The sequence below is a fragment of the Xiphias gladius genome, chromosome 17 (assembly GCF_016859285.1).
Source record: "Xiphias gladius isolate SHS-SW01 ecotype Sanya breed wild chromosome 17, ASM1685928v1, whole genome shotgun sequence".
Lineage (NCBI taxonomy): Eukaryota > Metazoa > Chordata > Actinopteri > Istiophoriformes > Xiphiidae > Xiphias > Xiphias gladius.
Window position 1 is genome coordinate 4,082,872 of NC_053416.1, and position 13,033 is coordinate 4,095,904.

Genomic DNA, 13,033 nt, shown 5'->3' on the forward strand with positions numbered 1-13,033 from the left:
GTCAAGTCAAGCATCTGCAGATCTGCTTGTGAGAGGGTGTGAAGCCGATGAACCACTCTGAAATTCAGCCTTGGTCACCGACTCCTAAATAGGAGAGTTGTTTTCCTAAAAAACTGTCACTCACATATGGTTTTAGTTACAAAGCATTACCTGCCTTTGGGAACTGCAAGACCCCTTCTGAGGACCTTTGACCTATGGCCTCTGAGCCATACCTCTATTTTCACACGTGATTTATATCCTACACATATGATCATACACCTCATTGTCTGAAGTGTCGCCACTGTGGCATTAAAAAACAGTTTCAGAATTTTTCAAGTCTCACTTAACAGGCGCCCGTATGAACGCTGAAAAAGGTTTTGCTTGCTGTCATCATTCATCCTGTTGAAGCTGCCATCAAGAGAAACCTTCCCGATGTGTCTTCAGTGGCAGTGGGGGCAGGGGGGGGACAAAATCCACAGTCAATCAGGAGGGTATATTCCAGGGTTAAAGTGTTTTTAAGTACGAACAACTTTCCCCTTTTTTTGTTAACATCCCTCCACTGCAGCTCAACAGGAAAACACTGTTCAGCGAAGCACAAAAAAGCAATTTTATTCGACTTTAACTTTGGAGGATACCCACTTGAACTGACTCAGACTGTTGAAGCCCCATATCAGCATCACATAAATTTTTTAATACATTTTTGCACAGGACTGTGGATTTTGTCCCCCATCCCTTACACTGAAGGCACCTTGGAAAGGGATCTTTCGATGGCCAAGAATATACATAACATATCGGCACCTGGCTATTGTTTTAAGACAGACTTAAAAAACTGTGAACCTGGTCCAAGATGGTTTTAAATACTTGGGCACTGAGGTCACTCGCTCTTTTCTTACTACTTTTACAAAAAACTTCACTTCTCTTAATAAGTGTAGACAGGATAGGAATCGTGGGGCATCCTTACCATTATCATTAGCAGGGTGCGTTAACCTAATTAAAATGACAGTGTTTTCAAAGTTTTTATATCTCTTCCAAAACATCCCCATTCAAGTAAAAAAAAAATTTATATTTCTTTAAAACATTTGATAAAATTAAAAGACCCAATCTCCGAAGACCAAAGTGCTCAGGAGGTCTGCCTTTGCCGAATACCTCTTTTTATTATTGGGTATGCAACATTCAATGCGCTGGTTTGAAGACATACCGGCTTCAGGAAAAGGCAGACTGGGTGCAAATGTCATCATCAGTATCCTTCTCATCATGCCAGCACCACCTGGGCTAAATGGTTTGTGCAGCCTGGCCCCTTCTTAGCAACAATTAGAGTTCGAATATAATAGTTAATCACTCAATACGAATATTGGCTCAGTTGAGAAGACGTTTCGGGCTGCAAGGAACTTCTACCTTTTCCCCCATTAAGTCAAATCGCATGTTCATTCCCTCCTGTGCAGAACCTGCATTTACTTCATGGTTTAGTAAAGGGATTCGAGCAATCCACAGTCTATACATAGAAGACACATTTGCGTCTTTCTCTCAATTATCCCAAATCTACGACTTACCTAAGAACCTTTTGTTTCGTTACCCAGGTAAACCCGTAAAATCACGTCGTCCATGTCCTTGAATTGAGTTCGGACCGTAAAGGACTGATATCCCAGGCTTATGAGCTCATTAACGACATCATTCCACACGCCCCTAAAAATTTAACAAATGGCCTGGGACTCTGATCTTGGAGTAGTTTTAACAGACGACCAATGGGACTCTGCCTTAGACTTGGTAACCACATGGTCTAGATCCGCTAAACATGGCTTAACACAACTGAAAACGGTACACAGAGTTCACTTAACTAATGCTAGATTGGCAAAGACTTGTCCGAACACTGAGCCGTTATGCCCCTTGATGTAGAGGCCAGCCAGCAGACTTAATGCACATGTTCTGGCTGGATCTGAATCTCTCCACCTTCTGGATCAGTATTTTTTTAAGCTTTTAGTGAGGTGTATGGAATCCAATTGGACGCTGGCCCTCTGTGGTCGGGGGTTGAGGCTTTTTGGGTTTATTTTTCTCTGCAAGAACCCCCTTGATGAGGAGTAGAGTGGACTCCATAAATGTCCTATTATCCAGCGTGTACACATACTTTAGACCGTGTAGCGTGCAAGCTAAGCACAATGCCACCAGAGGGCCCCCAAACTTACAAGTTAGTAATCACTGGTTTCAAGTGAACACCTAAATTACTATTGCTACTGTTGTTATCCAAAGGCATTTGATAGAGGTTAAAGAAACACCTCCATCCACAGAGGAGCATGTAGTCCTCCACATTAACTGAAAGGGTGAACATACCCAAAATGGCAGACACAAGGTATTCACCCAACATCAAGTAAACATTAGTCCTGCCCTCAGTTTTTTTTATTTAAGTAAAATTAAATATCTAACTCTGTTTCCTGTTTCTGTACAATTAAAAAATACCCAATGGAAGTATGTAGTCACTGCACTCTCACAGCAGGGACAACGGGCTGCACGGAATATGAATAGGAATATGTTTTAGGGGGACAGGAGCAAACTAAAAAAAAAAAAAAGGGGGGGGGCTAAAAAAACAAAACAGGTTTGAGATCCAACTGTTCTGATTCTCTCTGAGGAGGAGGCTATAGCTTTGGGCTCGTGCCACCAGATGGAGATAGAGAGCCCAATGTGTTCAGGCCACAGCCACGTGTTTGAGGAGCGGAGCCGCCTGGAGTGTTGGGTGGTGGGTCATCGTTGGAAACTTCCTGGGGTTAAATGCTTGAAATTTTCTGCATCTCTAACAGTAAATAAACGGGGCGCAGACATGTACAAACACCGCTGCTGCTTTTTAAATTATTAATACTACAGTGTTTTATTAATCAATGATATAAAATAATAATAACAGAAATCAGTAGCTCTGCCCTAAACTGGGCTTTTACAAACAGCAGAGAGGAGCTGAATTTCTCACACATCTGTTGAGTCAAATTTTTTTTTTTTTTTTTTTTACACACACAAGAATAAATATCAATTCACAGTCGGTCTTCATCGCAGCCCTCTATCCTTAGCGTGACCCTGTGTCAAACGGATCTGGTGCCAGTTCATCATTCAGAGCATGGAGGGTGGGGTCAACCTGTTAGTCAAGGGTCACTCGTTATCCAGTGATGCTGGATGGAGCACAGAGGAGCTCGCACATCCCCACACACACACACACACACACACACACACACACACACACGCACGCACACACACACACACGCATGCACACACACACACGCACACACACACACACACACACGCACACCGAATGATAAGACTGGAATAGAAAGAATCTGCACTCAGAACAGTTTTAGGAATCTGATGCATGAAGCTGTCGCTGAAAAAACGTTCCCAGGTGTTCAAGAGTTCGGTCGGGTAAGTTTACGTTTCTGTCTTTTGGGTTATTTTCAGTCTTATGAATAATGTATGGCTGTAATATAATGTGTCGCTGTTTTCATTTTTAGACAATTTTCCCCAAAACTCCAGTTTTGTTTCCCAGCACTGTACCGAGTAGATACCCAGTATTCACAAAAAATACTTACAGTATGATTTATTTCTCTTTTCCATTAATATATCCAGTTGTTACTACCTTGTTCTCCGTAAGTCTTGTTTTCTTCCACTGTACCTGCATTTATGTACCAGCAGGAATCAGTAACAATTTCATTGGTACCTGTTTCGTACAACAAAATTATACTGTAAATCACAGGCTGTATTATAAAGTGCTACCCAACATCTTGACACAACACTGGGCAAACAGACAGCCCGTATCAGCTGTTAAGAGCTTGCCGCCAGGTGACCCAGGGGTCTCGGCACGGATCTCAGTCTGTCTCTCAGAAATATCCACGTGGATGAGGGAACGCCACCCTCTACTAAATCTCACTAAGACCGAACCCCTGCCTGAACCCTCGCCGGCCAATCAATCACAATATCGACATCAAAATCGCCTCTTCATCTCTCACCCCAACCAAGGTCGTGAGAAACCCGGGTGTCACGTTTAACGGCCAGCCATCCTCGTCCGACCGTGTTGCATCTGTCTCCCGGTTGATCGGGCCTTACCTGACTCTCGGTACAGGACATGGTTATCTGTCGCCTCGCCTGCCGCAAGGCCCTTCTAGCGGGCCTCCCTTCACGCACAGGGAAACCCTTGCAGGCGGTCCAGGATGCGGCGGCGCGTCTGGTTTTCGATCAGCCCGAAGGGGCACGTCACGCCGCCGCTCACCGACCGCCACTGGCTACCCATGGCTGCCTGAATCACATCCAAGTCGCTAATGCTTCCGGGTCTGCACCCGTCTACTTGAACCCAGTCTTACAGGCTTGTGCTCCTGCGTTCCTCCAAGGAACGTCGGCTGGCATTGCCATCCCTGCACACAAGGCAATCACACTCCAGACCGTTCTTGTTTGTGGCTCCCCGATGATGGAACAAGCTACCAAAGGCTAACAGAGCAGGGGCTCTTGAAGACTCATCACTTCTGAGAGCACCTCCTCTCCTAACACCTCTAACACTCCAACATCCCTAACCACTTCTTCACCTGATCTCCTCGCACGTTGCCTTCTGAAAGGATCGAGCGCTTAGCACTTACCTCGAGGTCTCCCACTGTACTGAAGCTTCAGCGTTGTCCCTAACTTGTACGTCGCTTTGGATAAAAACGTCTGCCAAATGAGTAGATGTGATGTAACGGAAAAGAGCATCAAATGTCAGCATTAAAGGCCTGCAAAGTGGAAATGTAACGCTATGAAGATATCAAAGATTATCTAACTGAATCATTCTGCATAAGACTTTAATATATTTCTATACTTGTATATATAATTTCTTAACTCGGCTCCCATTTTTGATCACCGCAGGCGCCAAATTACAACCGTTCCTCCTGATTACTCACGTCAGCTTCGGGCGTGCCAAGGCAAACATGCCGGCGTAAGCCACGTCCTGGATTTTACACCAGAGCCTGAGAATTCTCTGCAGACCACCTCCCAACAATACGTGTACAAACACATTCGCTCTCGCCGACCTTCCCACACGTCTGCTGGTTTCCTCTGTGCTCCCTCTTCTGGCAGCACTGGACCTTAGGGGCATGACCGGCCTGCTAAATGCCAGCTTCGTGTTGTATGGTTGATAACCACCAAAGAAAGCAGGGTGCCAGCTGCGATATCTGCTTCACAGTTTAATATAAAATAAGTTTAGCACAGGATCCTACATCTGCAACATTAATGCATGGTTGATAATGATTATCGTAATAAAGATTAAACCTGCATTCATTAATTGTTTGGCCACGTTGAGCAGCAGAACATTGAAAATGGGCATGTTATTGTCACCTTCTGTTTGGTGCCGGGCAGGTAGTGCACAGTGGGGTTATCAGAGCTTTTCCCCTGAAAACAGCTGCCTCCTGTGGCTGGAAAACGTCTCTGTGAGTTCTTTCACATGACACACAGTCACCTGATCCACTGTCAACAATATAATATTCATTAGTGCGGCTTCAGGATTAAGTCTAACAAGGTCAAAAAGATCAACACCTTTGATCACCGGGTAACTTCGCAGTGGAGTAACAGTATTGGTTGAAGTGTCTGAAGTAGCGGCATAACAGACTGTAATGCAAAACCCAAGGAAGAGCTGTTACTTTAAATCAAATGGCATGAGTTGTACATTGTAGTCACAGTGAAGTCTAACATAACCAGAGTGGCACTCCGCCAAGGAAAATGTCAAACGACACATACCAGAGTTCAGAGAAAAATAAATAAAATTCATAGTAAATTATCCGGATCTGCCCTAAAATGTAACGGGTTCTCCCCTGGCCCGTGCCAGATCCCCCCATCAAATTCGGTGCGAATCGGTTCGGTACTTTTTGCCTAATCTTCCTGACAAGTAAGGAGACACGGGCGAAAACATGACCAGAGGCAATGAGACGGCCGTGACGGGGTGCGGATCAGGTCAGCGTGCAGCAGAGGCAGCGGCAGCGGCAGACGCGGCAGCGGCAGAGGCGGCAGCAGCGGCAGCGGTAGCAGCAGCGGCAGCAGCACCACCACGAGAAGAAGCGGCGGAAGCAGCGGGCGGCAGCAGAGGCAGCGGCAGCGGCAGCACCACCACCCCCACCACCACGAGAAGAAGCGGCGGAAGCAGCGGGCGGCAGCAACGGCAGAGGCAGTGGTAGCGGCAGCGGCAGCAGCAGCACCACCACCACCACCAGAAGCGGCGGCAGCGGCAGCGGCAGTACCACCACCACCACCAAGAGAAGAAGCGGCGGAAGCAGCGGCGGCGGCAGCGGCGGCGGCAGCGGCAGTACCACCACCAAGAGAAGAAGCGGCGGAAGCGGCGGAAGCAGCGGCGGCGGCAGCGGCGGCGGCGGCGGTCTCTGTTTCGCGGCTCAGCTGTCGAACTGGGGCACTCCCAGGAGCAGACAAGCTAACCAATCACAGGGCTTTTAAAGTCGACTTTTGAGTCCTCTGACCAATCCCACGCTCTCTTTGATCAGGCCGGAAAAGACGGAGGGAGCCGTATGAAAGGTTTTGGCCCCACCCACAGTGTCAGAGAGATAAAATGAATCGCCCACGGGTTTGTTTGGGGTCGCGGGTTGTCAGTGGCCATTGAGCCCAAAAGCTGCGAGTTTTTCCCTGTCATCCCTCCACACGTTCAGTATGGTTCAGATATCTCAGGTCTACCAGGAAACAACTGTCTGTAGCATGCCTTTGGTCGGTCTCGACATGTGCCCTGCACCGAACTGCATTCAGAATTCTCTCTATTTCATGTTTCCTCGCGTACTGGCGAAAGTGTGCACAACTTTTATGTGAATTAAGATCTTGTTATGGATCAATAGAAACCACTTTTCAGTTCGGCACACGCGTAGGGTTTTAAACAAGCAATTAATTCGTGGAAAATTACGACTTTTAATATTGCTACGCCAGATGGTGTTATCCAATTGAAGATATACTGTCCAAGGCGGATAACGAACGCGAGCAGTCCCCCTGTAAATGTGGCATTTTATTGCGAAAAATGTTGTATTGCTAATTTTATGGACGCCGAAAAAAAAGCGGGCACCGATAAGTGGAAGTGGTATCGAGTCATGCTTTATGAGTCATGTATTTTGACCGATAAGTAAGGGCGAGTTTAAATCCCCATACTTTCAAAAGGAGTACGTCACGGGGATGCGCTAGACTGGAGACTACTCTCATCTTTCCCACAGGAGGCTCTGCTTCCCAACCCCTTTGTTCAGTCTAGCCGGTGGGTTGAGTCAGAGGGAGGCTGTGCTAACCCAACAAATCCTTACCACTGTGGGGAAACCCGACAAGAGCCAGGGGAGGCCGGAAAAGAAAAAAAGAAATATCTAAGGTTGACCTAAGAGCGTCCAGAAGACTGCTGGCGTGTTACATCGGGGCCAGACAACAGAAAAGTTGGCTCTGAGTGTTGCTGATGCTGCGTTTCATTTCGGAAAACCGTCGGGACCCGTGCGCCAGCGGTCGGCTACTGAAAAACAGCGATACATGTCGACCATCCTCGCCCCTTCGGCGGCCGCTCCAGCTATCACCGTGAGAGACGAACCGGCGGGCTCGCCGCTACGCCGGCGCCGGTGCGTTGCTGACCCCGAGCGGTAGTTGCCATCATCCGCCGATCCACGCTGGCTCTCCTTTCAGCTTCTGCTCAGCATCCATATTTGCATCCCAGGGAGTGGCAACCACTAATCCCCCCTCATTCAGGCAAGAAATCGAAAGTTGGCCGGCTGTCGGACGCCCCTCGGACGCTTTAATTTCACCTAGGAAGGTGAGTATTTCCACCCATTTCTCTGCTTTTATGGCTTTCTTTTTTTTTTTCTCTCTTTCTTCCTGGAAGGGGACTTGGGGTTTGGGTGAAGGGCAGTCTGGACCACGTTGTCGCAGTAGCTACAACAATGGATCAAACTGGCGTTGTGTTACATTTTGGTGAGGTGCGCATTATCATCCCGGCGCTTTCATCCTGTTTTCAGCAAAACCAGGTGTCGACCGGAAAATTAATTCAGGCCGTTGTGTACAGATATAGATATAGCTATAAATAAATAAAATATATGTATATCTATCTATATCTATATCTATATAGAAAAGCTCAGGCTAAATCTCAGCAGTCGACACTCAAAGGCCCAGTTTTTGACTTTAGTCATAGCAAAACCACCATTCTCGACAGGTCTAATGGCACCGATTGCTCTGATAAGAATATGCCCCATTTTTCGTGGTCTGGATGTGAGTAAATAACACGGAAAATGGTCGACTGGCTGTGCCTGAAACCTGTTTCGCCTTCTCTCCCAATACCCAGTGTCCGGTTGAAAAGCCTCAACCAGGTGTGTTGTTGTCTATCGACGGCTATAATGGCATCACATTTTCCTTAGTGGTCCCCGGGCCATGGATTCGTAGGCCCTGCTCCACCTGGGTACCCGGCCTACACCGGCTTTAAGTCACATTAAAGGGATCTGATAAGTTGACTATCAAAAGAAATATATGAAGAAACGGGGTTTTGTTAAGAATAATACCTTTACCGTGACAAATGTGATGATAAAAACAAGAATATTCTTCTAGTAATGACATGATTTTAAATGTACGGTTGAATTGCCAGGTGTTAAATAGTCAAACTGGGTAAAACTGATTTTTAAAAACTGTCAAAAAACGGTCTCAACAGAGGTAAATGTAACTACAACAAAGTAACACGTAAACTTATCTCAGCTTTGATCCGGAGGAGCGACCACAGTGGTAGGCCCGTGATCAATGAGCTTGGGGCTCCCTGCTTTGCTCAGGGGCACTACGGCAGCAGTGTTAGTAGTGGGATTTAAATATGCGAGAAAAAAGGAGCCCAGGTCTCATGAATTTCTGTTTTTTCCTCCTTCAGGTCGCCGTGATGAGCGGCCGGCAGAAATGTGAACACGTTGGTAGCCACAAATGAGCCCATAAGGCACAGGATTTTTTTTTCTGCTACTGTCACCGATGAAGTCTCCTCTGTTATCGGTGCCAGTTGGGAATGGCATGGTCAAGTACATCTGACTCTTAAATGTAAACAAACCCCCATATGGTGCTTTATAGTATTTATTTATTTTATTTTTTTTTTCCATAAAAGTCGAAGCAGCATAGAAGTCGCATCCCGGGGCCAAGGTCTCTAGTAAACCGGCGGTTCCCAGCATTTTTCATATATTTTCTACCCCCTTGCTACAGGTTATGGCCTAGTGTGGAAGTGACTTGGGAGTGGTTCCTGGAAAGAAAACTGATTTTTTTTTTTTTCTTCTTCAAGCCTCTCGGATTGTTTCATCCGGCGGATTTTAGGAGGGCTGAAGAGGTAGAAATATCCAGTATGTAAGAGGAAAAAAAAAAGAGAGAGTCTCATATTTATCTGGTGACTCCTCAGGGCCGTCCCAACCCCCAGGTGGCTGCTGTTAGCCCATACTCTGGTAAACTATGAATCCATCTAAAGTATGGACAAAATATAAAATATGGTCATTTCCAAAAAAAACAGTTGTCGATTATTCTACTTTGTCCCCAACAGTCTGGTCCATTCGTACGGGTTTTGGTCTGGTGACACACAAGGATGCACTTGAAGCATGCATCCTTTAAATCGGGCCTCATTCTGCTTATTTGCCTGTTATTCTGTTAAATTGCTCCCATATGTGTGACTGCCCTGTCCCGCCTTTTCTCATCCCAGCGGCTAAACATGGAGAGCGACAGCCACCACTCCCACATCTAGTGCCTGATCCACAAGCCTTCAGCACCCAGGGAGGAGCTCTCAGGTCCCCGGCCGTCTCCCCGCCACTGTAGAATGAATATGCTCAAGTCCAGTGGACTGAAAATCCCTGGCCGTGGTCCCAAGCATTCCAGCCCAGTGGGGAGGACCTCAGCGGGTGGAACATCCAGCCCCGTTGTCCCTAAAGACAGTAAGTTGCTTCCTTCTGCTGACCCCATGGAAAAAAAAAGGAATTTCTTTCTTCCAGTTGTTTCTTCTCATCACCGGAAGTGGGTTAGACTATTTATTTGTGTTGATGACTCACCAGAGCTCAGCTGCATTAGGTTAGACGCACACAGAAGCTGGGAAGTGTTTGCTTTAACTTCATCTTCCAGTGTATGCGCAAAGGTCTCCAGTGCAGCTATTTTTCTTGTTAGCTTCCAATAGTTTGAATAGATGCCACAGTCTCTCCATTGAAAATAATCCACATTTATATAGAAGATGATAAATAATCATGCGTCAGCCTGAGAGAATCTAAGCTCAGTACGATTTCTCCAGCTTTGCTGTTTTTTTGGTTCACTTTTCTCTCTGTTATGTAAAGAGTGGTAACTGCTAATTTCTTACTTGGTGCAGTTTTTCTCTTGTGCGGTGATTTTGCTGAGCCGTACTAATCAGTTTTGTTGTATTAGCGGTGGATTGAATTTTTTTTTTTTTTTTTTTTCCAGCTCAGCGTTTTGGTTTTATGGCCCAAAACCGAACTGTTTTGGTTTACTCTCTCCACAGCTGTTTTCACTGGAAAAAGCTTTGATAAGCCCATTGTGCGTTATCTGTCAGGCAGTAAACAGGAGGCGGACAAGTTAGACACTAGCCGGTGAACATGGAACAGCACGTTGGCTGCTAAAGAGCTAGATAGTTTCCTGAGGTGGAAACCAAACCAGAGCAAAAAGGTCCGTGAGGCGGCCAGAAACATGCCTCTGATAAGCTTACTCCATGCAACTGTTTTCTAACGTATTTAGCATATCAACCTCATAAGATGATAACATGTCAGTGTTATGTTTACGGCTTGTTGTGCTTCTCCGCACCTGGCCAAAAAGACAAATTGAAACGTACCACTTCAGTTTTAAGCATAGAAATACCCTGAGACCTAATGGGAAAATATGTTATGACTCACTGCACCAAAACACAGCACTTGACGGCATCTAATCATCCACCCGCAGGGAATTCAGAAGTCCAAAAAACACAATACAACTTTATCGTAATTAAGATAAAAAGAGAGGGTGGAAAAGAATAGACCTTTTTAAAGGATAAGTCTGGTGATACTCTTAACAAATACTCTCTATGTATCCAAAGTCTGATACATCTTGTTTCTTTGTACCACAGAGCTTCATTGTTGCTCAAAAAAAAACAACGATTAAAAACAGATCATCGGGCCGCACTGTTGCATGCTGGGTGACATGCTCCTTCGTTAGCACGAACATGGCACTGTAGTTTATTTTGACTCAATCCCACACACACACACACACACACACACACACACACACACACACACCCTGTCCCTGCTTCCGAAAATCACCTTTGGCAGAGCAACAAATGTGCATTACTCCAAAGCTGTCTGCTAAAAACTACAGTGCTCAGCTCTTTTAGGAAATTAATTTAGCCTTTTTTTAAAATTTGAAACTATATATTTGGGGCCTTTTTTTTTAATTTTTTAATATTTTTTTATTTTTAAAGATTTAGATCTTCAGTAGGACCCAAGGGGTTTAAGGCTGAGTGCTGCAGATAGAAAAACAAACTGAGACTACTAACCAAGATGAGAGTTTTCAGAAAAACACTTTGGATCAAAATTACAACCCCTGTCTGCAAAAAGTAATCACAGCCGTTCTCACCCTTAAACGCAGCCCCGCTGTTTGCCCCCCCCCCCCAGTTTTAGCTCACATGACAGCCCCATCCCACCAGCCTCACGCGCACACGTGCGTTCTGTTTCTCCCGGCGTGTGTACGAGAGGCGGCTACAAGTGGGTCACGGTTCGCGCTGGCTGCCGAATTTCGTGAGAGCGGAGGAAGAAAAGAAAACACTATTATAGCTACACAAGTTGTTCTGACACAGGAGGTGTTTCACTCACTTAATCTTACACTGTTTCTAATTGGATATTATGTTACAGTGATGGTTTTCTTGTTTTTAACCGCCGCAGGCGCAGACCTAAACCTAAACCGAGCAGAATGGTATTAGAACTGCTTGCAAGTGACTTCTACCCTTTTCCAGTTCATATTTGCGTGATTGTGAACAGGAAGGCTCCTACTGCATGCTGTGATTTTTAAAGATAGTTCTTAGATGAGAAGCACTTCTAATTCTCTTTTTTTGGAATAAGTGTTTCAGCCTCCCACAAATGACACACAAGCACCGCACACGAAAGGCCGTGTCATTACTTTGGCAGTATGTTTGTACCTAGCGAAATAATAAGATGTGAATCACAGTCCAAAACTGGGTTTTACTAAAGTGCTGATGCCTGTGGATCTGTGAGCAACGTAAGCACGGTAAGCATATTCTCTCTGTGGTTTGTTAAAGCAACTCATAAACATTTTGAAAGCGAGTAAACACACATTGCCTCCATTCATCCGTCCGAATTTATGTTTGGTCTGGGGCGCTCTCTTTTTGTTTCTCTCCGTGTGGCCAGCATAGCGGCTCGAGCCGTGTCTGAAATCATCCTGAACTCGTCCATTACCAGCTCGAAAAGCTTAATCCCTTAATGTTGCAGGCAGGACCGAAGCCTGTTGCCCGGGGCTCGTCAGCTGTTACTTAGCTGTCCGTACGTGACGAGCGCTCATCCACATTCTTTCCCGCGGTTTTAGATATTTTGTTTCGACCATACGCGAACTCATTAGCGTGCTCGCGTCCTGTTTATCCACAAAAGAAAATACACAAGCGTGATGGATGTAGCATGGCTTTCTGTTCCCACTCTTGTACTCGCTGCATGTAATTTCGACTAGTCAAAAAGCCTTTCAAGGTATCTGTAATCACATTGTAATTCTGTCCAGTCAAAGTGAATTTGTAGATACTGTTTGACTAGTAATATTTTAGTTTTAGACATCCGAAGAGATAATTAAGATGTCCGTAATTTGGCACATTTAAAGATATCTAATGGAACTTTTTCTCTAGTCAGAGCTACACTGAAGATATCTTGAATTTGAGTTGAAAATTTGAAACTTCACAGTGAAATATCTGGAAATCACATTTCAGAGAGTCAAAACTAAAATGTAGGTATGGGTCCTCCACTGGTCAGTCAGTCAACCTACCCGTTTTTAATAGGAGGATGCTTTGCACCCATGATATCATGATTGATTTCACGGTTTCTCGGTACCTCAAGTTGACTAT

At 45.5% G+C, this 13,033-nt stretch overlaps 1 protein-coding gene across 4 annotated transcripts in view; it reads left to right on the forward strand.

The window, feature by feature from the left end:
* Window positions 1-6,459: 6,459 nt before the first annotated feature.
* The window catches only part of clip2 (CAP-GLY domain containing linker protein 2), a 42,444-nt gene continuing 35,870 nt past the window's right edge, over window positions 6,460-13,033 (forward strand). For 2 of the 4 annotated variants that reach the window (XM_040150176.1, XM_040150179.1), the window contains exons 1-2: window positions 6,461-7,747; window positions 9,644-9,872. In XM_040150176.1, the coding sequence (XP_040006110.1) occupies window positions 9,758-9,872 (115 nt within the window). In that variant the 5' untranslated portion in view covers window positions 6,461-7,747; window positions 9,644-9,757. Of the gene's footprint in view, window positions 7,748-8,899; window positions 9,001-9,643; window positions 9,873-13,033 lie in introns of those variants that run through there. The other 2 variants (XM_040150180.1, XM_040150178.1) reach the window with 2 other exon arrangements.